General features: G+C 37.4%; 4 protein-coding genes across 16 annotated transcripts in view; 3 read left to right on the forward strand and 1 right to left on the reverse strand.

Annotated features, from left to right (window-relative positions):
* Window positions 1–11,245, forward strand: part of mark2a (MAP/microtubule affinity-regulating kinase 2a) — a 34,740-nt gene extending 23,495 nt beyond the window's left edge. For 6 of the 13 annotated variants that reach the window (XM_082141062.1, XM_082141071.1, XM_082141068.1 and 3 more), the window contains exons 15-19: window positions 1,971–2,108; window positions 4,051–4,305; window positions 5,089–5,115; window positions 8,521–8,559; window positions 9,583–11,245. In XM_082141062.1, coding sequence (XP_081997188.1) covers window positions 1,971–2,108; window positions 4,051–4,305; window positions 5,089–5,115; window positions 8,521–8,559; window positions 9,583–10,018 — 895 coding nt within the window. In that variant the 3' untranslated portion in view covers window positions 10,019–11,245. The remainder of the gene's footprint in view (window positions 1–1,970; window positions 2,109–4,050; window positions 4,306–5,088; window positions 5,116–8,520; window positions 8,560–9,582) is intronic. The other 7 variants (XM_082141064.1, XM_082141065.1, XM_082141066.1 and 4 more) reach the window with 5 other exon arrangements.
* A 2,659-nt stretch (window positions 11,246–13,904) lies between these two features.
* LOC309477710 (uncharacterized protein) lies at window positions 13,905–17,609 on the forward strand. The gene is made up of 2 exons (XM_082141077.1): window positions 13,905–14,030; window positions 15,213–17,609. Exon 2 carries the CDS (start codon window positions 15,294–15,296, stop codon window positions 16,290–16,292), a length of 999 nt encoding a protein of 332 aa, XP_081997203.1. The 5' UTR covers window positions 13,905–14,030; window positions 15,213–15,293; the 3' UTR covers window positions 16,293–17,609.
* Window positions 17,610–17,763: 154 nt separating this feature from the next.
* LOC309477711 (putative oxidoreductase YtbE) lies at window positions 17,764–22,278 on the forward strand. The gene is made up of 2 exons (XM_082141078.1): window positions 17,764–19,939; window positions 21,318–22,278. The coding sequence occupies exons 1-2, from the start codon at window positions 19,921–19,923 to the stop codon at window positions 22,205–22,207; spliced, it is 909 nt and encodes a 302-aa protein (XP_081997204.1). The 5' UTR covers window positions 17,764–19,920; the 3' UTR covers window positions 22,208–22,278.
* Window positions 22,279–22,783: 505 nt separating this feature from the next.
* On the reverse strand, window positions 22,784–25,079 carry bada (BCL2 associated agonist of cell death a). Its single transcript, XM_082141081.1, has 4 exons — window positions 24,663–25,079; window positions 24,348–24,488; window positions 24,012–24,235; window positions 22,784–23,904 (listed from the first exon to the last, which is right to left on the reverse strand). Exons 2-4 carry the CDS (start codon window positions 24,478–24,480, stop codon window positions 23,815–23,817), a joined length of 447 nt encoding a protein of 148 aa, XP_081997207.1. The 5' UTR covers window positions 24,481–24,488; window positions 24,663–25,079; the 3' UTR covers window positions 22,784–23,814.
* Window positions 25,080–25,778: the final 699 nt, after the last annotated feature.

Below are 25,778 nucleotides of genomic sequence, written 5' to 3' on the forward strand. Positions count from 1 at the left end.
TACTCCAGTCTTCAATGTTACACGATCCTTCAGAAATCATTCTAATATGCTGATTTGTTTTACAAGAAACGTTTATTATCAACATTTAAAACATTTGTGCTGCTTAATATTTTTGTAGGAAATCTTGATACATTTTTCTTTAGGTTTCGTTGAATAGAAAATTCAGAAGAACAGCATTTATTTGAAATGGATTTTTTAAATATATATATATATATACTAAATATAGAATATACAGTATATAATATCTCTTGATCAATTTATAAATAAATTATTGATAATATTATTTTTTTTTTTTAAATCTTACTGACCCCAAGCTTAAACTGTAGTACGTTAGCATAAGACTGGTGTCTTAGAATCTCTTACAGACCCTGCTTGTCTAAAGTTACATCCTTATATCATTCAATCCATAATATGACCAACTAAACAGTAAATCTGGTTACTTTCTCTCAGTAAACACACAAGTTTTGCTCCACCCACCGGAATTATGTTGATAACTAGATTTCCATCCACCTAGAAAAATTATTTGGATAACTGTACAGTTCAAGCAGACAATGTAAGTGCTTTTTACAGAAATATAAGCTGCACATGTCCTCTGGGCAGCATGCCAACTATTGTAACTCCATTAGTTAATTTTTACACACTCAGGGACAAGTGAGAATTGTTGTCTGTGGTAATCAACAGAGTGCCACAGATGCTGTCGATAAAGCCTATGTTGTAAACCACCTCAGTTTTCTCTAATGGTTCCCATTAAGGTTCCCATAAATATCTACTATGGTGAATTCCAGCCGTCAGAGCACTGCAGATTAGTGATGTATTTTACCAAATTTATACTAAAATTAAAAAAGTCTGATCTGTTTCATTATGGTATGGATTCATGCTGCTTATGTTCATATTTATTAGATTAGCAGATTGAAAAGAGAAAACTACTTATTACTCTACTACCTACTTTGAATTTATTAACCGCTTCTGTACAGAATTACATTGAATTTATCATGTTAATGTCACGGTTCCCACAGTCATCTAAAACCTGGAAATACTGAGAAATTAAAAAAATTGATGTTTACATTCCAGTAATGGAGTAGAGTTGAGAAAAAAAATCATTAAATGTATTGAAAATTCATAGAAATATCTATAGTGAATTATTTTTTAATTTTTTTTTCTCTGCTCTAAAATATTACATTGCCTAGATTGAGTAGGAACCCTGTAATATGTAACTTTAAATAAAGGAGTGTGTTCAGTTGCTTTTTTCAACTGTGGACACTATCGAGAATCAAGAAACATCACTGCTATTGGTACGTCGACTATTGATTTTACTCTAGATACTGAGACACACTGGCGTATTACCACTGATTGGTATGTAGTCAATCTCATCCCTTAATCTGGAATTAGTGATTTTTGCCTGACCCAAATAATCAGGTTACCGAGAGAAGAGATGTGGGAAACCGAAAACAGCAGCCTTGTTATATGAATGTTTAATTTAGCTTGAGGTGACAAGCGGCAGCGCAGTCAGAATGCTGACGCGGAAAGAGTTTTATATGTGTGCGCAAGGTCAGTTGCAGAGAAGCAAATGAAAATGCGTAAATTGAGCTTATGCGAGTAACTTTTAAAAGCACATCATGCCCATGTGGCTTATACTGTCAGACGCTTTTGATCATCACTGCATCTCATTTCAAATTCTCACTCGATGAACAGAGCGAGCTTTCCAGTGATAATGCAAGTTTGATCCAACTCTGACTAGCTTTGATCTGTATAGATCTAAGAATAGACTAAAATAGAGCCCAAACCTGCATTATCGCAACGCAGTGTTGTATTTTTATCTCCTGGTGTGTGTGTGCTTTTGTCTAATTCCATCACTTTCTCAACCCTCATCCCATCTTTGCTGAATCTGCTTTATAACCTCACCCATACCTCCCTCCACTCTGTACGTGGGGATGTCCGTACGTGGGGGCTGTTATTCATCTTTCCCCCAGCCTGAACACTCCAGGGTCCCGCGCCTCCACCGCCTCAGCGGCTGCGGTGCTCGCCGCATCATCCCGCACCCGCCACCACAAGTCCTTGTCCACCTCTGCCCACCCCAGCCCCCCAGACCTCCATGCACATCGCCCCAGGCAAGTGGCAGCCAAACTCCAAACTATTCCGAAGGAGGATTCGACTTCAAGAACTAGTGACGAGTAAAGTCGTATGATAGCTTTTTTGTTTTGTTTTTTTGGAATACATGAGATCCGCAGACTGAATTCGTCAAGCAAAGAGAGGGGAAGGCCCTGAACACATTTTTTTTTTAACCCTGTCTACTTTTCTCTCACTCGTTGTCCACAATAATACAACCGTCTCACTCGCCATCTCACTTTCCCCTCCATGTAAACACACGTTGTCTACGTCACATACCTGCCAGCTCATTCCTTTCTAACCCATAATTCACATGCATGCTTTAACTAGATGTCTGTCTTTTCATGCAAGATCCTCCTTCACTTGTGCATGTATTGTCGCATTGCTTGGTGTCATATTGTAGTCTTTTAGGTCTGCCGCCCCATCCTTCTCCACCCCTTCTTTTCTGCAGACAAACTAGACAGTGCACTAATATCCTCTAAAACCTGTCTCACTGCATGTTCCATTTTGGGACTGTCACAGACAGTTGTATGCATGCTTAAAGGGTTTTGTCTTCATCCGTAAAGAGTTTTTTGTTGTTGTTGAGTCTTGTTATTTGTTGGTAATAGCTGCATGATAACAATTAGGGGTGACGTGTGTAAAAAAAAAAAAATCTGTGTTAAAATACTTGTTCCCAGTTTAATGTGGATAGACTAAGTTGAGCATTTGTAGATTTTCCTTAAATTTTAAATACCGTTGTACTCTGGAAACATGGGATTTATTGATATAAAAATTCTGTTCAATACCGATAAGAACTATCGTTGAACTACCTTTGAAAAATACAGTAAAAACAGTAATATTGTGAAATATTACAATTTAAAATAACTGTTTTCTGATTTAATATTTTAAAATGTAATTTATTCTTGTGATGGCAAAGCTGAGTTTTCAGCATCATTACTCCAGTCTTCAGTGTCACATGATCCTTCAGAAATCATATCTAATATGCTGATTTGCTGCTTAAGAAAACTTATCAGAGTTGAAAACAAATGTTTTATGTTGATAATTTTTCAAGATTACAAGATTCTTAGAATAAAAAGTTCAAAAGAGCAGCAACGATTTGAAATGAACATTTTTTTAATGCATCATAAATGTCTTTAGTCACTTTTGAGAAATTTTTATGCATAAATAAGTTAATTAATTAAAAATATATATTTTTGACCCCAAACTTTGATCTGTAGTGATTTATGATGCTACAAGTACATTTTTGAATCACAACATTATAATGTACACTATGAAAAATGTATTCATTTAGACATTTTCTGAAGATTACATTTAACTGTTATTAAATTCAAATTGTTTACTTAAAGTTAGTTTAACTTTAATGGAGCATTGGATTACTATGTAATCTAAATGTAAAAATAGGTCAGATGAGCGGCACAGTTAATTATCTTGTATTGGCTGATATTGTGTATAATATTGACCAATATATGATACAGTGATGCAGAGGTTACACACTTTACCTTTAAACTATTACCTATTGTATGGTTTTGTAAAATAAAATAAAAAACAATGTGGTCCTAATGTGATTTAAGCCTGTGGATTGTCACATGTCTGGCATGGTACAGTAAGGGCTGATGGTGGAATTATACTTGGATTTCACACGCATGTGCATGCTTGGATTTTATTCCATCACATTTTAAAATCAATCTCAAATTAAATGTTGGTTCATTTCCACAAGGATAATTTGTCTGTCATCAGTGCATTAGCAGCAAGAGCTACAGTTGTTAGCATAATGAAATGGCCTGTTTGTTCTTTTAGTGCCTGATTATTGAAGCTGCATGTTGAAAACAAGTGGCTTAAATTTACTGTTAACCTTGACGTGTTCTAGTGGATGCTAAAATGGAGTTGAATAAAGTATTAACCGATTCTCTTTTCACCTTTGCAAACTTCTTTGTAAAAAAACAGCACAGCCAACCAGAGAGCACCAGTTGTGTCCCCCTCAGCTCAGAACATTTCCTCAATGGCTGACCGTACCAACTTCCCCAGAGGGGTGACTAGCAGAAGCACTTTCCACGCTGGCCAGCAAAGAGCCACACGAGACCAGCAAGCCTCAGCGTACAACGACCCCTCTGCCTCCCCCTCCCTTTCCCATGGCAACAGCCAGGTGCGCCGTCCCGGGACGGGTATCTTCAGCAAGTTTACTTCCAAATTTGTACGCAGGTGAGTTTATGATTGGTCCACATGGCGACACTGTTACTTGCAATTGCGAAATATTGAGTTCAGCAATACACATGCACACGTTCTCATTACTCTCACCAGTGCTCCCCTCTTTCAGGACGAAATGATTTGGACTGGCACTATTTTTTATCGCTATGATCATGAACTCTGAAACAAAGGGCTGCTGTAGCAGAGATGGTTTTAAGTGTGAGAGATGCTAACTGATGGATAACTAACATTAAATCCAGGGTTCCCACAGTCAGGGAATACCTAGAAATATCTGGGAGTGATTTCCATGCCTAGAAAAGTCATGGAGATTCACTACATCTTATTCTGTTTTTGTAGTTATGCTAATTTAATTGCCTAAACAATCTATAATTTTTTTTGACTTCTTTATCTGGTAATCAGAAATGATTTGGAAAGTCCTCGAAATACATTGGCCAAAATGTGTGGGAACCCTGCAAACCTGACCCTGATCTAACATCCATCATTCATGCAATGCATTTACAATTCACAATTTCTTCAGCGATCCTAAATAGCCCTGTTGTAACTTAATAAATTGCAATTCCCATTCTTTAATCTGACTTTAATCACCGGTGCCCTTTTTAGTGCCCCCCAGCTAACACTAAAGCTCAGAAGAACCTTTCATTGGGTTCATAAATAACTTTTTAAAAACATTTAATCTATCAGCCAAACAGGAAGTATTTAATTGAGAGCTTTTTCAATGGTTCATGCACATGTGAGAAACACTTTATTTTCCCTTTTTTCTCTAATTTTTTTTTGTAGAAATCTCTCATTCAGATTTCCCAGAAGGTAGGCAATAACACTACCCTTGCGTTTTCTTAAGACAATGTCTTTTTCCTGTGCTCTATATTCCTTCTGTGATGTCTTGTCAACATTTATTATTGTTCCATATGCATATCTTTTCATATTATTTTTTTACTAATGCTCTGCGTTCATTGCCTGACTCACTCCTCCGCCAGCCCTCTTTTCTTCCTTGTCTTACCTCGATGAATAACACATCCCTCTTTTATTTGCATTACACCCCGTTCCTCTCTCATATGAACTCATGGAGTCCGGTCATGTACATTGTTCCGCAGATCTTGTGAATGGTCTTCCTGTGCCCTTGTCTGTACTGTAATCATGCAACATGGCTACACTCCTACAATGCAGTTAAATGACAGTGTGATACACTCCAAGTTTGTCAGGTGTTTGTAGATTTTCAAAATAAGACCATTAGACAAGGACTGAACTCTTGATAAAACCCTTAAAACTAAATGATTTCGATGCTCAGTTAATTTAATGGTTCTTTGAACATCTACTTAAAATACTCAAATGTACAGCTATATCTACATCTACAGTGCCTAGGGGAAAGAAATGGTAAGCTTGCAGTCTAAATTTAATGTGATGAAAGAGAAAGACTGGGCGCTGCTATAAATAGACAAAACACATCTTTCTATTGCCCTGTCCACAACAAACATACAGCGTGACAATTGTAGTCTGATTCATGAACAAATGACTCATGAACTGATTGATTTGAATGAATCCGTCAAAGACTGGTGCGTTAAAATCGACTCGGCTGTTCTTGACTTGAAGTTGTTTTGTCATGTTCAACTCAAAATGAACAGAGAACTGTTAGGGTTGCTTGAACGCTAGCTAGCTCACCCTCATGTCGTTCCAAACCCATAACGATTGAAGTTCATCTTCAAAACACAAATGAAGATGTTTTAATGAAACTTGAAAGATTTCAAATGAGCGATTTAGTCCAAATCTTCTAAAGAGACACGTTTGTGTTATATGATGAACTTATTTAATTTAGACTTTTATTCATATATAAACATTGATCAATTCGCGTACATGGAGAACGAGTATGGTAAAGGGAAGCTCTAATGTGCTTGCTGCTCAAGAACAGACCTTGTTGCTTCTTCAGAAGCTCAAACATGCTTTCATGCTTTTATGAACAATCCTCATTGGTTCTTGTGCTTTAAGCAAATACATTTGAGCTTCTTTTTACCATATTTGATGTTCTTTATGAGCATTGATCAATGTTTAAATATGAATAAAAGCCTAAATCAAATCTCTTCATATAAAATAGTCTCGATTAAGACTTGCATTTAACCGTTTGATTTACATGGATTACTTTTTACGTTCACTTTATGAACCTTAAGTTTTGGTTGCGTGGACTTTCTCAAGTTTAGTAAAAAATATCATCTTTGGTGTTTTAAAGATTCTTGTGTTTAGAAGAACTTGAGGGCGAGTAGATTACTTATTTTTAGTGTTTACTATCCTTTTAAGTGTTGTGAGATTTGAATCAGTGTAGTTTCTGACTGGTTGTTTAAATCAAAAAGTGTTTCAAAAACCTAGTGTCGTTATAAATGGTTCCTTCATTAAAGGCACAATATATAAGATTTTTGGATTAAAATATCCCAAAACCACCAGAACAATGTTATATATTTTGTTGACTTGTGTACAATATCCCAAATGTTTTCAACAATATTGAAATCCAAAGAAATCAGCAATTTTAACCAGTTTAATGGCCCGTGTCATTGCGTTGCCTGTCAATGACGTCATATTCGTGTTACCCTCGTAGAAACCATGGAAACACCAAAGACGCCAGCCACCAAGCTAATGCAGAGAGTAACGTTCATAACTTTCAACACATTCAAATGTGTTTTAGTATGATTGTTTTGACCACGTAAAACAGCGCTGCGTTACCCCACAATTTTAATTCGTCAAATAAAGTGACCTGTGTGAATAGTAATTCAGCACTTGCAGCACTTTGCTACTGTAACAAAGTTCAGGGAAGAAGGTGAAAATTAAACACAACTTTAATCGTAAAATAAACCACAAAGCAAAAGGAGCGACAGTGGCATATTAGCATGCTAAAAAAACAGCAAAGTAAAATATCCCAGGCTCTCGGCCCTGCCTGGCTTCATACCACAGTAACGTTAATAAAACTCTAATACATTAGCCCTCCTATGAACATGATTTTTGCCTGAGTTATGTCGGATTGCTTTCTATCGGCTGTGGAGGTGAAGATAACAACTCCCATGATTCCACGCTCATTCACAACGTCATCAAGCTACGGCTTAGCGGAGAAACTTACTTTTATTATTGTATTAATAAAGTGTTGTTGTTAAAGGTATAATGCAATTATTACAATGCTTAGGTAAGTAGACCAAGAATTGTTACATTCTTTTTTCTTATCCGTTTTGTAGACCCCTCAGACAGATGTGAAATATTAAAAGTACTAGGCACCAAATTCTTTTTTGATTTATATTCTGTTGATGGGAACTAAACACTCACCCAAAGCTTGACATTTGATTTTGAATAGGTTGGGTAAGTTCATGGTTTGCAGAGAGCCTGGCAGTGTAAATAGAGGATGACAGTCGTGTTTTCATGGTGAGGGTTGTATAGGGTGACTCCTGCTTCTCTCCTCTTACGGTCTACTGCTTATTCTTATATGGCTGCACTAAAACAGACGTGCTGCTTTTGTCCCTTCGTTCTCGTGCTGCGCTGTTTTGGAGGTGGCTGGTCTCCCCGTTCAACTTCATCTTTCAACACACACCTCCCTAAAGTCACTTGTTCAGCTGCACATGAGTAGACAAAATTATTGGGCTATGATTTACATCAAATGTCAGCCACAGATACTCATTTTTACAGTTCATCTTTGACAGACAATCTTGGGATTTAAGTTTAGTGGGACTCCTGGTAGTTTTGCACTAGGCACTACTCTGAATCTTGCAGTTGGGTTTTAATGAACATTTTTCATTCCTTTGGGTTTTCTTTTAAATGATGCTCTTACATAACCAACCAGCAGAAAGTACACAAAAGAAATCCGAACTTGCACTTTAACAGTTTTTGTCACATCAGATATTCTCTCCATTTTGAAAATGGATATGTATATCCTTATGTTGGTCTTCTAGCTCTTGTCTGCTCATTTGTGCACTTTTATGCGGAGTACAGAGTGGCTTATGCGAGTGTGTGTTGAGCCTAAGGTTCAGAGTTTAAAAGGAAAAGTTTGTCCAGAAGCTGGTGAAGGGACTGTAAAAAGATGCTTTATGGCTTTTGCTAAATTCCTTTTGGTCATTTTACTGATTTAAACAGGATATTGATGATGATAAATTTGATAATGAAATCTACATAAACAGGACTAATACTTAGCTAGCACCAATAAGAACTTGAATTGAGGGACTAAACTTGTTGGTTTTCTTTGAGGAGTCCGTATGAGGGAGAGGGTCGAGATGAGGCCAGCAGGTGAGGACAACTACTAATAAAAATCTCAAAGTGTACTGCTCAAATCACTGAATCATTACTTAATGAGACCGTGGAGTCATTTAAAGATTAAAATGTTTTGATCTTTTCTTTTTTTCTTTTTTTTCTTTTTTATAATTGGATGACTTGCAACTTGAGACAATCAAATGTACACCACTGTTAAAAAATTTAGAGTCGCTATGATTTTTTTTTTAATGCTTTTGAAAATCTAATTCTCACCAATGCATTTATTTGATCCAAAATAGTGAAACGGTAACATTTATGAAATGTTTTAACAATTTTAAACAATAAAATGCTTTCTATTTTAATATATTTTAAAAAGTAATTTATTCATATCATGGCAAAACTGAATTTAGAGCAGCCATTACTCTAGTCTTCAGTGTCACATGATCCTTCAGAAATCATTCTGCTGATTTCTTATAATCAATGTTAAAAGCAGTTGTGCTGCATAATAGTTTTGTGGAAACCATGATTTTTGTTTTTAAGGATTCTTTGGTGAATAGAAAGTTAAAAATCTTTTCTAACATTATAAATGTCTTTGTCAGCTTTGAACAATTTAATGTATCCTTGCTGGATAAAAGTATAAAAATCTTACTGACACCAAACTTTTACTAGTGCATTTCTTTAATATACAAACAAGAATTCAAGAATTTGAAAATAGGTCAACACTTCCACCCATGTAGTGTTTTATTATATTTACATACGTTTTTTTCTTTTTACTCCCTCAAACACCTTACAGATGTCCGATTAGTTTGCGGATGACTTTGTTTTGACTGCATTGTAGTCTTCCACCATGGGACCATGCTGGTGTTTTGTGTTGATTTATAAAAACATTTCATCATGTTGATTTTAATTTTAATGTGTTGAAGCAGAAGATCTATTATGTAGATGTTACAGCTTGAATCAACCAAGCTTTGTCTGTTATCATTTGCATTTGCTTGTCTTCCTTGTGTTCACCTTCATTTTCCTGTTTGTGCCTCTCTCCTCTCATCGTTCTCAACAAAGACCCATGTTGAGCCCAGCTGACAAGATGGAGAAAGGTACCCAGGGACTGCCCGGCGACGAAAACAAGGACTCCTTTTCTTCCTCTTCTCCAGCGTCCAGCACACCCTCATCCACCCAGGCCTCCAAGGACACCAAGCCACGCTCCCTTCGCTTCACCTGGAGCATGAAGACCACCTCCTCCATGGAGCCCAACGAAATGATGAAGGAGATCCGGAAAGTTCTGGACTCCAACAGCTGCGAGTACGAGTTACGCGAGCGCTTCATGCTCCTCTGCGTTTCGGGCAGCCCTGCGCACGACGACTTCGTCCAGTGGGAGATGGAGGTGTGCAAGCTACCTCGCCTCTCTCTCAACGGGGTGCGCTTCAAGAGGATCTCCGGAACATCCATCGCCTTCAAGAACATCGCCTCGAAGATTGCCAATGAGCTAAAACTGTGAGGAAGTCGATCGTTTTTGTGTGAAAAGATCTTGTGGAACGGCTGGAGCCCATATGTTGGGTATGAGGAGGCACTGTGAGGAAAATCATTGGAGTTGTGAGCTCTACGGCAGCAATGAAGAGTCTCGAGGCTGTAAAGGTGTAAGACAAGTTCACGGGGGACATTTGTGCATATAGACATTTTTCAAGGGGTTTATTTTTTGGGGGAGGTGTTCTGTCTTGGTTTGGGTTTTCTGTTCCTTTCTCACCCTCCTCGAATACTTTGTGTTGTCATCTTTATTTTTGGCAATTTCGTTCAAATGTTGTGGTTTTTCTTGGACCTCACAATTGTCGTCAGCTAAGAAAGAGTTAAGAGAGAGCGGGAAGAGGTTGGCGTTAATAAACTGGAATTGTTTGCCAGTGAATCTTTTTTTTTCTTCTACAAATGCAAACCAGCTACTGTCATGGAAAGCTGTAGCTAACTCCCCCCAATACCCTAGTCCTTATTCCTTGTTCATCCCCAAACAAACAATGGTAAACTAAACCACATTACTTGATCTTGCTTCCAATTCCAGGTTAGCTGTGATGAGCTGAGATGGAGAGATTGGTTGTTTTATGCTCTGAATGTACAACAAAAAATCGAGACCCAAATGGCTAGGCACATTCAGTAGAGCCATAATTTGAATTTTCATATTCACTCATGCTCTGATTGGTTCTGATCTAGCCAATGGTGTGGTTGCTAATCTGTAACTTCTGCCCCATTTCTACATCACAGTACAGTGTCTTATTTGAGCTGAAATGGAAGTGTTGACTTGAACCCTCGGTGCACTGGAGGTGAATCACCTCTTAGCACTCTATGCCCAGACAATTAGTTTTTTGTTGTTTGTTTGTTTTTTTCCTCTATTGCAGGGGTTATATATCTGAAACTAATTAAGGGCCAATTAAGTAATTATTGGTGGATTGTAGTGTAATTAAGACTTGCTGGTTGGATCCAATCTGCTGCACTGGAATAAGTCTGTGTTTCGTTGCCTTTCTCTGGAGAAGATAATTATTAATATTATTATATGAATAAACCAGACATTGGATGATTTGTGTTCAACTGTTTATGAACAATATTCTTTTTATTTTAGTGTATTGTTTTTATTTTTATTTTGTTTCACCTTCAAACAACATTTGAAATATGCTTTTGTTCTTTAATTGATTTAAAGAGCGTGCAATACAAATAAAACTATTTACTTTCTAAAACATTCCACCTGAGAGCACTTGGAAACTAACTAGTCTCTAATTTAAGTGGTTTTTTTTGGTAGGGTAACACTTTCATTAATATTTAACATTATACAATGCTTAACAGATAATTAGTGTACTTTTAGTATCAGATGTTATTTATCTGATTATTATCTTTACATTTTAAATAAAATGTATGTTAATTACAGATGCTAAAGCATATAGCCTTAACGGTTATTCTTGGTTTATGATACTGTTCCAAATATCAACTTTTGCCCATTTCATTTGTTGAAAAATGTTTCTTCATGCTAGAAAAAAAAAAAAAAAAAAAAACTGTTTCTTAACCCAGCAGCAGATTTAATCCATATTAGTAAATTGTTTAGTCTCTTTTATTAATGGAATGCTTATCCTAGCTGATATGCAGTAATCTTTATAGATTGACTGAACGAATATATAAAATGTGAAAATGACAGTGCTCTAAGGGGTTAGAAAAGTAGCAAAGTTTTATGATAAATCTTGAAAAAATTAGGTCTTGAGTTCCAAAGTTATTGGCTATGTTTAGTTCAAATAATTGGGATTTTATTTGTAAACTGATTTGAACAATCCGAGGAAGGAAAGAAAGAAAAAATGACACCGGATGCAACACATGACATGTGCACATCTGTGATAGTGATATCCGTTTCGTGAATCGAATCGTTATTCCGAGTCGGATAAGAAAAGAGCCGTTCACGGATCTCACTGAATCTGTTCGAAATAAGCGGTTTTCGAGTGAAGGGGTGAAAGGTAAGTTACTCAACTCCAGTAGCCGAATAGAAAATGTAGCCTACTGAGATTAATATCAAATATACTTACGGCTTGAGTAAACATCATTGGGTCATTTCTATTTAAAATAATTTGATAAATTCATGACACATATCACTTTATTCTATAATGCCTATTTAGTTTGAATTCATTTTTAGAACATTTAAAATACTTATTTTATATTTTGTTATCTTAAAACCCCCAAATGTCAGGTGGTGCAACTGTCTGAACAAATGAACAGACTAAGAAAACTACTTAAAATGGTGTGTTAATTATTTATTTTAAAACTAATTACTTTGGCATCAACCTTTCATGAAAAACATTTGATAAAGATCTGGGCCCGTATTCATAAAGATTCTAAGAATCCTCTAAGAAAACTCTTAATTTAGCTTAAAAACTTTTACGTAGGAGTCTTAGCTTAAAAGCGATTCGGGACTGATCTGAGAGCAACTCTGAGTAAGGAAAAGACAAAAACTTTCATCTTAGTGAGGAGGCGGGGTTGACCCCGTTGCTATGTATGACACAATCTTTTGAAGACTGTGATTGGTTGGTTGTCCAAGAAAAAAAAAAAAAGTGATTTTAAGTATAGGGTCTATTCTAAGCCTTCACTTTGAAATTACATGCGTAATTTTTCCTATTTGACCGTTCTCACACACACACACACACATTATATATGTGTATATAAATCCTTTTTATTTTATTTACCATGCTGTTAATTTCCTATAAGGTATTTGCTTGGCTTAGAATGATAAAAATGTTCCACTCTTTCCAATTACACTGATTGCTGGCATGTCTATTTAAGTGGTGGTTTGAATGTTGGTTTTAATGTTGGTTTTAATGTATCAAACATGGAATTTTCCCAGTTGCCAAATATCGTAATGTAGTGACTTTCATTTCTGGCGCTATGGCATTTCTGTGCTGTTTCGGAGATATTAGCGTGTCTCTAATAAGATCTGTCACAAACATGATCCCTGCACGATCTAATCTATAGCGTCTTATTAACTCACTGTTATTCATTGTCTGCAACACATTTCTTCTCCCTCTTCTTTCTGCCATGTTCTCCTCTGCTAAAGAAACTCTTAAGCCTCTTAAAAGTCCTCGTCCGTGCTCCTAACAATTTTGACCTTAAGACCTCTTTTAAGGGTTAAGATGCTTTCTGAATTACTTTTTTCTTTACTAGGAATTTTTCTTTAATTTTAAGAGTAAACGCCCACATTTCTAAGAATTTTCTTAGAATTTTGTCACTAGGAGCTACTCTTTGCATTAAGATTCTTTATGAATACGGGCCCAGTAGTGTTAAAGCTGTTATGATCATTGTAAAACTTCTGTCCATCAAATTAGTAGGCTATATTCTCAAATGTCAGGGTGGCACAACTGCAAACATAGCTCTTTTATTATGAATTGACAAGGTAATAACAGTAAACGTGATCCTGAGTGAAAAGGTTTGTAGATCTCTCTCAAATACTGGTAAAACTGCTCGTGTAAAGTATGGGTAGGTTGGTACACTTTCCATGTCATGTGGTACAACTACACATAGCCTATATACCACCTGACATAAAAACAGTTAAAAAATAAATGTAAACACTTTGAAACGTTATCTGAAACTTCTTTAAACACATTGTTCATGACTCAAAAATATGCATTACATCAGCTTTGAAATTTTTTTTTTTTAACTAATTTTGTAAAGCTTTATTTGTCGTTTCAACGTTTTACAGTACGTAATGGATCACGCAGATATGTCAGGGAGAATGTGATTACGTATTACGTAAAATAGTAATTGAATCATTTTGATGGAGTTTTTTAAATGAACTGTTCGAAAGAACCGGTTCGCTGAAATGAATCGGACTTCCCTTCACTAACTGGGGTCAATCGGTAGGAGGCGCTAACTCTAGACGCCTCACCGCGCATGTGACCCTCCCCCAAGGCCCCAACCACAAACGAGGTACTGACTCCGTCATCATACATTATCAGTGAGCTAGCTCATGTCTTCGGTATAGTTGAGCGTTGAAGGTGAGTTTTAAAGATTACAATTCTTAATAGAGACTTTAAATGGGTTCCCTCGGTATTTCACTCGTCGAGTGTGTAAGAAGTACGACAAGACCGTTTAATTGATCATAATTCAGAAAATGTATTCACTCTGTTGTCCGATATTCTCTCCTATCCTGAGCGTCGTCCTCATGTGAACCGAGAATATCGTAATTTAATCGCACTGATTTATTTTACAATGTGAGATTATTTTGTCTGCGGTTGTTACTGGGTCGTAATGATTATACAGTCTTTTCTCGCCGGACTTTTGTAGCTACTTCCTTAGTCTTGTGCTAGCATATACTAGCGTTAGCACGATAGCTTTAGTCATCGCTTGATTGAGATACAGTGGATCAGTTTGACTAAATAAGAGGTTAAAGATACAATGTTTTCATCGGTCATTCAGTCAAATTCACGCTGACCACATAAACAAGATACAAATAGAGTGTGAATCGTGTTTGAAATCGACTAATTCTATACGCTATAACGTTAGCCTGAAAGTGAAACCGTTTTGCCCATATTACGCACGCTCTGAAATACTTTGTTCTGATTGGTCAACCGTGTTTATTCAGCGGTAAACTAATTTTGTAGCGTGCTAGCTAAACTGTATCATTTAGCTCAGAGCTATGTAGTAATTATGCAAATGTTTATATAATTTAACTTAATGTTCTTTCACTACTTAATTTACTCAGTAGCTGTGTGATTTATAAGCGTGATAATATACAGGCAACCAGTCATCGCTAATTGCATTGTGCTGATGTTCTGTCTTTCTGGTTTTTACTCTACATGGAAAAACAACAATTAATTTACTCTCAATTTAACCTTTCTATCTATGCATTTAAACATCCATGTAATAAATGGGATGACTAAGGTAGAATTTGACGGTCGTTACTGTAAAAAAATCCATTCTGTTATAATAATTCCTATATTTATATAGGCCTAAACCCTAACAGAATTGGTAGGTACATAATATCTCGACTTGTATTCCTATGATTCAAGTATGCGTGACCATTAATTGTTAATACATACCAATGGGAAAATGCTTAATGGCAGCAGGGAAGTTGTGGTTTTACCTGTGTTTTGTATTTCAAATTTTTGCTTGAACTAAAGTTATTGTTACTGTAGGTTGTTTTTTGCCTGTTTATGTGACTTTGTTTTTTGTCTTAGGAACTTCATTGTTTGAGACCTTGCACGTGCAAATCAACCAAAGACTGATTCCAAAACACACTGCTGTTTTTCCTGTCCAAAATGGTGAAGATATTTGTTGGCAATGTAGCTTCAGCGACCACCGAAGACGAGCTCCGTGCTTTGTTCGAGAAGTATGGTCCTGTGTCTGACTGTGATATTCTGAAAAACTATGGCTTTGTGCACATGGATGAGGAAGAGGCGGCGCAAAAGGCCGTCTCCGCTTTGCACAAACACGAGGTCAACGGCTCTCGCATCACCGTCGAGTATGCCACCACCAAGGTACGCAATGCCACCAAGATCTACGTGGGCAATGTTCCCGAAGGCGTCACCGCCGCCAAAATCAAGGAGCTCTTCCAGCCGTTTGGCAAGGTTGTGGAGTGCGATATCGTGAAGAATTACGCATTTGTTCACATGCAGAGGGAAAGCGAGGCTCTGGAGGCCATTTCAGAGCTTAACCACTCCAAATTGGAGGGCCAAAAGATCTTTGTGTCCCTCTCCCGCAGTAACCCATCCAGAAACGGCCGAGAGGAGGACTATTATCCTCCTCCCCCCCCGCATCACTATCCACCTCACCCACACCATCATCCTCACTTTCTCCCCCCACGCCCGCCGCCCCGTGACTACTATCCGCCTCGTGGCCGACTTCCACCACCTCCTCTCCCACCGCCGCCGCCCCGCGCCTACTACGAGCGTGATGTGTATGAGAGGGGCCCTCGCCACGACCCGTACGCTGCCCCATCCCCGCGTTTTTACGAACGGGATCCATATGAACGGCGCCTTCCGCCCCCTCAGCGACCAGTCACACCACCTCTCGCCGGGCGCTACTACCGTGAGCGCAGCCCTCTCGGCGGTCGCCGCTCTCTCCTGCCTCCGCCTCCCCCTCCACCCTCTTCTGCTGGCTTTGCCCGCGGTTTTGCCCGCAATGGCGCTAGCTCAGCACCCCCTCCCCCTTCCGCTGCTCCTTCCTCCCACTATCATCGCTACTCTCTCGGCTCAGGCTTTGATAAGGATGATTATTTGGAGGACAAGTACAGCAATGGCTTCAGCCGTAGCTACTAAGCATTGAAGTTTGTCCGTCCCTTTTTTATTATCGAGGAGCCAAGTAATCTAAGAGGGGCGTAACTTCAGGGAGTTAGGGGTGAATTTTTGTAATATTATGTGATCGTTGTAGCTATTTTAGATAACGGGTTAATCAGTTAATACTGTATTCATTTAACTAATAGATTTACGTCCGCCCGATGAAGGAACGGCAAATAGGAAGTTAAATACACCTGTTTCAGAGTTTTATAGCATGTTATGTTGTACTATATTTGCCAGCCATATCGGTTTGAGTATTTTCTTAAATTTTTTTCTTTTTTGGCATATCACATTTTTTTGTTCATTTTACTCTGGCATGCACTAAATACAAAAGATCGCTTGAATATATAAATATATATATTTTTTGCATTGATATTTCAACATGCATAGCCTACCCAACAGGAAATTTGTCGTGTTAAATGTTTACCTGGGGTTTTTTTTCTGTTTAGTATTTAGGAATATTCAAGTGTTGTCATTGTCCTTTGCATGAGTCGGGCAAGTTAATTTGGAGAGATTTTGAATTTTCATTATTGGTATTCGTAACTAAATTATATTAATTCTGTCTCTTTATTTTTTTTATTATTTTTTTGGAATTTCATCTCTGGACTACCTTTATGTTGGCAAATTAACTTGCTATGTTGTTAGAAGTAATGCTGGATGTAAGTGAGACCAGTGGGAAGGAACAGAGAGGAAATGGGTAAAGAGGTGGTTGTGGCGGGGCTGTATGCTAACTGACTGATCAACCAATCACATCCTACCGGCTAACCGAGCACATCGCATCCACCAGCCGCTCAACTTTCGGATCCGCCGCCGCATCCTAGGACCATCGGTCAAAGGAAACGAACGACCGACCAGCCGCCGACCGCCTAATAAATTAAAAACAACGCTGAATCAATTCTACACTGTATTTCGAGATCACGTTGTATTAGACAAATAGCTGATTTGCCGACTCCGCAGACTCAGAGAAAGTTTTTAAAGATTAGAGACTTATTTTGGCATCACATTATAATGGACGTGCTTGTGATTGAAAATATTACTGAATTCTCAACATTGTTTCCTGTCCTACTTGTACTACTGCTGTTTGCCTATTGTTAGCGTACACTTCTGTTTAAAATGTACGTTTGTAAAAAGCCTGTTTTCTCGACTGTTTATCCGAAACCGCTCTCTTTATGATATTGTCCACTCGAGCAGGTTCGAAACTTATGCTTGTTTTGATTTAACCCTATGAAAACAGATTCATGTTCTACCAGTCGCTGTCATCTTGCCGCCTGAATAAAATTTCGACTGACTTAGACGCAACGCTTTTCATGTCACTCGTTTTTAATTGAGTCTCTTTAATTTCTACCTCATGTCTCACTCGGTCACGTTATCATTCGTGTAATACAAATGTCCTTTGACTTGATCTCTAATGGGTGAAGTAAAGTGCCAAATAGATTCGTAATAAAACTGCACTTTCCGCTTGAACCCTTCATACAAAAGGACAAAGGCATTAATTTAAACCTCAGTAAATTCTAGTCTTTTGTCTTCTTTTTTTTGTTCAAAAATGACCCCTGTCCAAGATGAATGAATGTTCAATACTCTGTTTTGAATAACTTGAAGCTTTGTGTGGTTCATCAGGATGGGTGAGTTAAAAGTTAAGGTAAGTAGTATTTCAAGCTGGATTGTTTGGACTTTTGTTCTCCTTGTCATGTTGCACGTTATTGAATGTATTCATGTGCTAGCAGAGACTGTTTGACTTGTTGTTTTTTCATTGATATTATTAGAAACTGTCCATGAAACACCTTGTTCTGATTGTCGGTGCAGGTGATGTCCGTCAAGTTGTTTTAAAGTGATTTTATATATATGTATATATAATCTTTCTCTTCACAGCCTTTCAGTAGGAACACAGCTGAAGTTATCTCTATAATCAGCTCTATCCGGAGGAGGAACAGTTTTACATGCTTTTATGATTCTATGGTTAATTTAAAACAAAATGCATTGCTCAATACAGGCCTCATGTGAACTTGAAATACTCCAGTCAGCAGCTTAAAACCTCTTAAACGAGTGTTTCTAATGGGAATGATAAACAAAACATCCATTATTATAGTTTACTCATCTATTACCGTTAGATTTAGTGCAAATAAGCAACTTTCAAGTCCTCATTTTTATTAGTTGCCTTTTATTCGGCATGGTGACCAAAATGAGGTTATGAACTAATGAACAGATTCCAAAAAAAGTCAACATTTTAAGTTAATAAAATAGATAAATATAACTTAAAGTAAAAGATAACAAAATATGAACACATCTCTGAAGACATGAGTAGGGTAATCATTTGTGTACTAATTTTGTGATTTTAATATTGGTTTGATTGGGTACTGAACTTGGTCATGTGTAATAGATTTTGACTGATCTTGAATATTTTAATGAGTTATGTAGAATAAAGAAAATGCTTATTTTTATTTAAATTAAAATATGGTTTTACTGTCTGTAGATTTTTATCTTTTACCAACAAAAACAAAAAAAAATCTGAAATTGTCTTTGGCCCTTTTACTTTCCTCTACCATTGTTTAAAAGTAATGATTGTACTGCCGTTCATCACTTTATAAGTAGGACTGCATAAATTCCAATCTTCTAAATTACTTTGGCCTGAAATTATGCAGTGATTTAGAGTTTAACTACTGGTGCTTTGCAAGACTATAAACACCTGTTTATAACAAGGGTAGTGGTCAAAAGAATCTGCAACTGAAACCCTGTATTTATTAACCATTATTCAGAATGTTGTGGTGCAGGACTGTAATATATGATGGCTATATATATAAGGAAAAACAAAAAATTCCTGGAAATGTATAGTGCACTTTGTACTGTTTCCTGAGAATGACCCAAATAAAAACTAACATAAGGTTATTATTTTATTTCATTCTGATGATGATTTTCATGCAGACAATAGAGTGAATTCATTGGGTTTGAGTAGGATATCCTGTGACAGCAGATCAAATGTGTACTTGTGAAAGGTTAGGACATGTGGGTCTGGTCTGTATAACACAAAAGAGCACTAGTTAAGAAGTAACTTAAGTTCAGGACTATATAACCTCAATAAACGAAATCCTGAGAAGAACGCAAAGCTATCCAAAAGGAAATGCACAATCTGATTTAGCTCTTCATTGTTTGTCAGTTTCACTGTATCGCTGTTTGATGGCTTTCACAAGCTTTGTAGTGTAAATATGAGTGCAATAAATGCAGTGTGTAGTAGCTTTTATGCAGATAACTGATTCAATGTTTAGTATTTTTCTTTAATGCTCACTAATGCCCATTTCTCAAATCGTTTGGGAATATCTGTTGGTGAATAAAGGCAGCATGGTGGTTATTTAATAATTTTCTTGTGTCGTGGATTTGTTTGCCTCATTGCACAGCTTGTTCTGCACAGTTCTGCAATCATCTCTGCCCCCAGTTTCTACAAAATAACTGACCATTCAAATTACCACAGCGTCACAAATGCCCGAAAGCGAACCCTGCTGCACCCAGGAAACAGCTCCAGTGAATGTATGATGTCACGTGGTGTAGGAGCACGTGGATCCTTTGGCGATTTGGCGCGCTTTCTGTTTGAATTTGAACAGCGTTCTGACCACTTTCTATGATTCTGCTTTACGTGCGTGAGTATAAACCTCGAAAACTTAAAACACAAAAATAATTGTATATACACCAATATACAAAAGTAATTGGTCGCATTTCTAAGATTCTGATATTACTTTTACGTATTATACGTTGTCATTTTTTATTACTAGTAGCAAATGGTGCTGCTATAGAAGGTATTTATAGCAATAGCTTCGTTATTTGCATTAGCATAATGTTAAGATTATGTGGTTGGTTATTACTCTTCATGACTATAAGCAACATAATCAGTCTTTAAAGGTTAGCTAAATTCAACACTAATATTAAACTCAAATTTAAACTCTTAAGCAAGCCAAAGATCTAGGGAATAAATCTACCTCAGAATGTTGGCATGACATGAAAAATCAACCCATCTATTTTTTATGCATGTTAGTTTATCCTTGCATATTTTTCTGGCCTTGTAATTTTTATTTTAAATGTTACAACTCGATCTTTCTTTGAAACGAGACTCTCTGTGGAAGCTTGCTTCCACCACAGAATATAACTTTTTATCTCACAATACTGACTTTTTTTTCTCACAGTTGCAAGATATAAACTAAGAAATCGCGAGATAAAATGTTAGAATTGTGAGATGTAAAGTCAGAATTACTTGTTATAGACTTGCAATTGCGAGTTTATATCTCGCAATTCTGACTTTTCTCAGAATTGTGAGATATAAAGTTGCAATTGCGATTTTATAAAGTCCAATTCTGAGGAAAAAGACAGAGTTGTGAGTTTATATCATGCATTTCTGAGGAGAAAAATCATTGTAAAAATTGCCACCCTGGAAAATATGATCAAAGATGGCTGTAAAAAAAAAAAATCTACATTGTTAATACTTTTGATATATATATATATACACATACATACATACATACACACACACACATATATATATATATATATTTTTTTTTTTTTTTTTTTTTTTTTTTTTTTTTTTGAAGCAAAAATCTAACCTTTCATTGAAGTAAAAGAATTGAAAGTGGGGGGGAAATCACATTCTTGGATTGTGATTACATGCAAGGATAAACAATGCAGATTTTTTTTTACAGCCATCTTTGATCATATTTACCAAGGGGGCAAATTATTCTGACCAGCACTGTATTTCTCCAAATAGTCCACCTATACCCATCCCCTTTCTTACAATCGACTGCATGCTCCCATACTGATCTGCCTCCATCTAATAACCAAATTGACAGAATTAAGTTCCCGTCCTACATTCTTTTCAATAATCCGTTTCACTTCGGATGTACATCACAATACAGAAGAAAAGATGTGTCGCTGTTTCTGCTACATTGTGACTTAAGTGTTGTGTTGACCATCTAGACAAAAAACTGGTGCCAAATTTCTTTAAATAAACACTATTTTCAATGTTTTCAGGGCTGAATTTTTGCAATATTATAAAAATGATGGTACCGTCAGTAACACTGAAGTCAGGAGTACAGATGCCACTTTTGGGTTTGGGCACATACAAGCTACAGGATCTTGAGCAGCTGAAAAGGTCTGTCAGCTCTGCACTTCAAGCAGGATACCGAGCCTTTGACACAGGTGCTGTCTATGGAAATGAGGCATATCTAGGGCAAGTCCTCAAAGAGCTGTTGCCCATGTATGGTCTAAGCCGTGAAGATGTGTTCATCATCAGCAAGCTTGCCCCATTAGACCATGGGCCGAGGGCAAAGGAAGGCTGCCTGAGGAGTCTGAAGCAACTAGACTGTGAATACATCGACCTCTATCTGGTGCACTGGCCTGGGATGGAGGGTCTTGACCCAGGGGATTCCCGCCATTCAGAGTATCGGGTGCAGAGCTGGGCGACCCTAGAGGAGTTCTATGCCAGTGGGCGATTTAAGGCCATAGGGGTTTCAAACTACACCACAAAGCACATTAGGGAGCTGCTCATGAGTTGCCGCGTGCCCCCAGCGGTCCTTCAGATAGAGTGTCAACCGAAGCTGATCCAGAGGGAATTGAGGGATTTATGTATGGAGACAGGCATTCACTTCCAGGCCTACTCTTCTCTGGGTAAAGGAGCTCTCCTTAGGGAGCCAGAGGTAGTGGATATAGTGAGGAGCTGTGGTCGGACCCCTGCCCAGGTACTCCTGAGGTGGGCTGTGCAGCAAGGCATCTCAGTTCTGCCTCGGTCCTCGCAGCCAAGCAGAGTGCAGGAGAATGCACAGGTGTTTGACTTCCAGCTAAGTGAGATGGATATAATGAGGCTGGATGCCCTGAATTGTGGAACAAGGTTTTGTAAACGTGACTCTAGCAAAATAGCTTAAGCCCTGCTTTGACAATTTCCTGAATAAGAAATGATAAAACAAAAATAAAGATCATCATTGTAAACAGTCAATGACGTGATGCTTTTTGTAGTAGAAACATTAAAAATGGTATTTATACAGGCTACGACTTGGATACACCAATGATTATCATGTTTTTATTTGGGAAACTAAATAAATTTTTATTTTTGAATTGAATTGAAAGGCAAAAATGTATGGGTGATACAATTGGATGCACTATATGTAGGTAATATAATTGACCTTTTTGCTGTGATGCAATCTTAGTTCAGGCTGTATAATGTGGTTTGACTTACTACACATTTTTTTTTTTTTTTTTTCATGATATTTGGGGGAAACATTTTACTTTAAGGAACATTAAGATGTATAGTCACATATATTCATGGAAATGGAAAGGTGTATGGAAACATTTTGGTTACACCAAATTAGTTATTTAAACTTCCACTTTTCTTGAAAATGTCAGAAGTTTTCCGAAACCAAGATTACAAAGAGTACATTTCTACAACTTGGAACAGTTTAAAACTGGATCTTTCCTTTTTGACCCAAAAACATGACACTATCTTCAGCCAGAAAATCTTTTATTTTGACCACAAAATTATAGAAAAAAAGATAAAAACTTGATTGTTTTAAAAAGTATTTAAACATTACTCAATCTATGTAAACAGCTATAAATATGTACAAGAATCTTAAAAAGGAATGAAGCACATAAAGCACAGCAAGACTGATAGTACAGAAATAGCACTTGTGTTGTCCATCTGCATATATTTGCTTCCCCCAGAAACTGAATGTTGTTTAACATACAAGACCAGCAGATGGAATATAAAGGAAAAATCCAATAGAGACAACAGACAACTTTACAATCAAGAAATATGTACATGAAAGGCAGTGATGAATTGCAAAGCTATGAAAGTATCAATTCAATAAATTGTTCAGTTTTCCTGGTGACATATCCACGTATATTCATCATAAAAGATGGCAGAACAACTGATTTGATCCACTCTTACTAGTTATTCACCACAATGGTTTGGCATTAACAAACAAACAAACCTGAGATGTAGCATTTATCAACAAATGAACTGAAATAACTTTACCCGTATTATTGTTACCGTCACTAACCTTACAACTTTATCCGGCGTCACAGTCCTTGAAATATATTTACATTTTGCAAGCTCCAGCCTTTAGTACAACAAAAACGCACGTCTATATATCAATCTATAAAATACATCATAGAACACATTTCTTTGCCAAATATGAACTTAATACATATCAATAAATAGTTTTAAATAGAGGTTTTATTTTTTAAATTAACACATAGAAAGATTGTCCAATGAATTGTAATATTTTAGGAGAGATTGTCCCTTTTGAGATTGTCAAATTGAATTAACACTGACAATTCCTTTAATTAAACGTACGTTATTGCAGTGGTAAAACGTGATACAGCACTTTTACCATTTTCTCAGATTGGTTTTGCAGTAGCTTGAGCACATGTATTACAAAAAGGCCATGATGGTGATCAGACTAGCCTTCATCTGAGAGCAGCTCTCGGGGTAACTGTTATTAAGTGTGTAAAGCCACGTTAAAGCATGACTCCTTCATTCTCTGCCCTCCTCTTCTTTGGAACTCCAGAGGAATGAGAACCATCCTCTGTAGGTCTGTTTCTGGCTGTTCACTCTTTTGACATCCTAGAAACGACAAAACAAATTAAAATGTAAGATTTCACATATTTAAGGCCTCTAGCTGACAACCTATCAAATATAACTGCATTCAGTGTACCATATAGCTAGCTCACCCCTTTGTCAAGCCACGTGTCAAATTCATCGCTCATTCTCCTCAGCTGTCGTCCGTACTTCTTTGCTTTCCACAGCGCAGCAGGAGCAGATTGAGAACGACCTCTGAATGGAAGTCCATCTCCCGCTCCTCCATTCTCCTCCGCCGATGCTCCATCCTGGGGCTCTGCGTCCTGCCAGCGGCTGACTGTATACACCTGAGACTCTGAATAGAGCCGCACACGCCCTGCAAAAGCATGTGATCACATGATAAGATCATTTTTTTTGTTCAATCTAGGTCAATATATGACGCATTTCCTGATACTTAATGGCGTGTGTGGTTGTCTGAAAGTTCTCACGTTGAGGAGAAATGTTTGGCAAGGTTTGATCCTGATGTTGTCCATGGTTCTTGATTGTCTCTTCCAGATGTGATTGCTTTTTGCCATCCAAGGCGCTGGCATCATCTTGATGGTCATGCAATGTGTTATCCATTGTGAGAGCTGGTGAACATAGAGTAGTAGGATATTAATATTGGAATTTCAAGGTGTTAAAACAATTAATTACCTAATACTTATTGTATTACATGAAGAACATTTAATAACACGAGGTTTTCAATGATTAAATGAATTTCTTGACATTAAGATTAATATTCACTGGTTCTCCTAAATACATACCTGTGGATCTGGACGAATTCCAGAACAATAGATCTGAATGTGTTCGTCTCACCGGAACTCAGTTGGTTGTGGCACTAGATGTTATTCCGTCTTATCTCCGGTTCGATTACGAGTAGCTTCTCCAGTTCTCAACATATATTAATTGCCTCATGGCATGTGACACACCCAAACAACAACAATAGCTGTAATTGCTACTTATATAAGTTTCATATTCCTAAGGTTAAGTCAAGCTCCTCTGAAAACGTCGTCGGCAAAAAATAATGGAAAAAAGATCCTGTTTTTCGTGACATTTAGTCGGAGTGATTGTCTTCTCGCCGCAAGTAGTAGCGTGCCAAATTTCCAGTCCGGCTGTTGTTATCGCTACAGTGTGTATGATGATCTCATTTCGGCTCCGATATTGTTGTTGTCCGTCGTCGTTTACAGTAGTGCTCCGCTCTCAGCCAATCAGACGGCGCTCGCCCTCTTTGATCAGCCAATCACAGCCCGCTGCTAGGGTGTTTTGGGCGCTCTCTGATGCAACGTCACTGTTGCGATAGGGGTTCGCGAGCATTTGCTGTCCCGTGACTTGTTTACCTCATACGTGCCCCAGTCTCGCGGAAGCGTGGGAAGATATATATCGTGCGCTTGAGGACGCCGTCGCGAGAGAATTTGCACACAAAAAACAACAAAAAAACGCACCGTTTAATTTTATTTGCATAGAGTGGCATTAGAAAAAACTGAGTGATTTTAGTGGTGCAGCTCTCAGTGCAATATCAGTCACGGGGAGTTTATGCCTTGCTCAATTATGAATAAATTATTATGGAGAGTTTTTGACGTATCTATGTTTGGCCTTTACGTTGAATGGTTTGCAGTACAGTGTACTGATATAATGCTAATAAAATTCTGTTGTGGTCATATAATGTGCATTTTCTCAGTTCGAACTGTAGATGGCAGGAGAGACCTGTGTTGTTGAGTCATTGGAAGAAGTTGGTTATTTCTTTGCTTATATGACTCATGCCTGCAGAACACAGAATATATAGGTTAATAGGACCTGTTGCTGTGTTGATTGCTGCATATGTTAGATATTTTCATATATTTTTTGCTAGGTCTACAACACAGCATGTCTGTGTTTGTTGT

The sequence above is a fragment of the Leuciscus leuciscus genome (assembly GCF_965113295.1).
Source record: "Leuciscus leuciscus genome assembly, chromosome: 16".
NCBI classification, from domain to species: domain Eukaryota; kingdom Metazoa; phylum Chordata; class Actinopteri; order Cypriniformes; family Leuciscidae; genus Leuciscus; species Leuciscus leuciscus.

What these genes read in the sequence shown, in the direction of transcription:
- bada (XM_082141081.1), bottom strand. Translation starts at nt 24,480, where the DNA reads ATGGATAACACATTGCATGACCATCAAGATGATGCCAGCGCCTTGGAT. An exon ending in GCCAAACATTTCTCCTCAAC is followed by an intron (nt 24,236 to 24,347) that starts GTGAGAACTTTC and finishes ATGCTTTTGCAG; the next exon opens with GGCGTGTGCGGCTCTATTCA. An exon ending in ACACGTGGCTTGACAAAGGG is followed by an intron (nt 23,905 to 24,011) that starts GTGAGCTAGCTA and finishes TGTCGTTTCTAG; the next exon opens with GATGTCAAAAGAGTGAACAG.
- LOC309477710 (XM_082141077.1), top strand. Translation starts at nt 15,294, where the DNA reads ATGGTGAAGATATTTGTTGGCAATGTAGCTTCAGCGACCACCGAAGAC.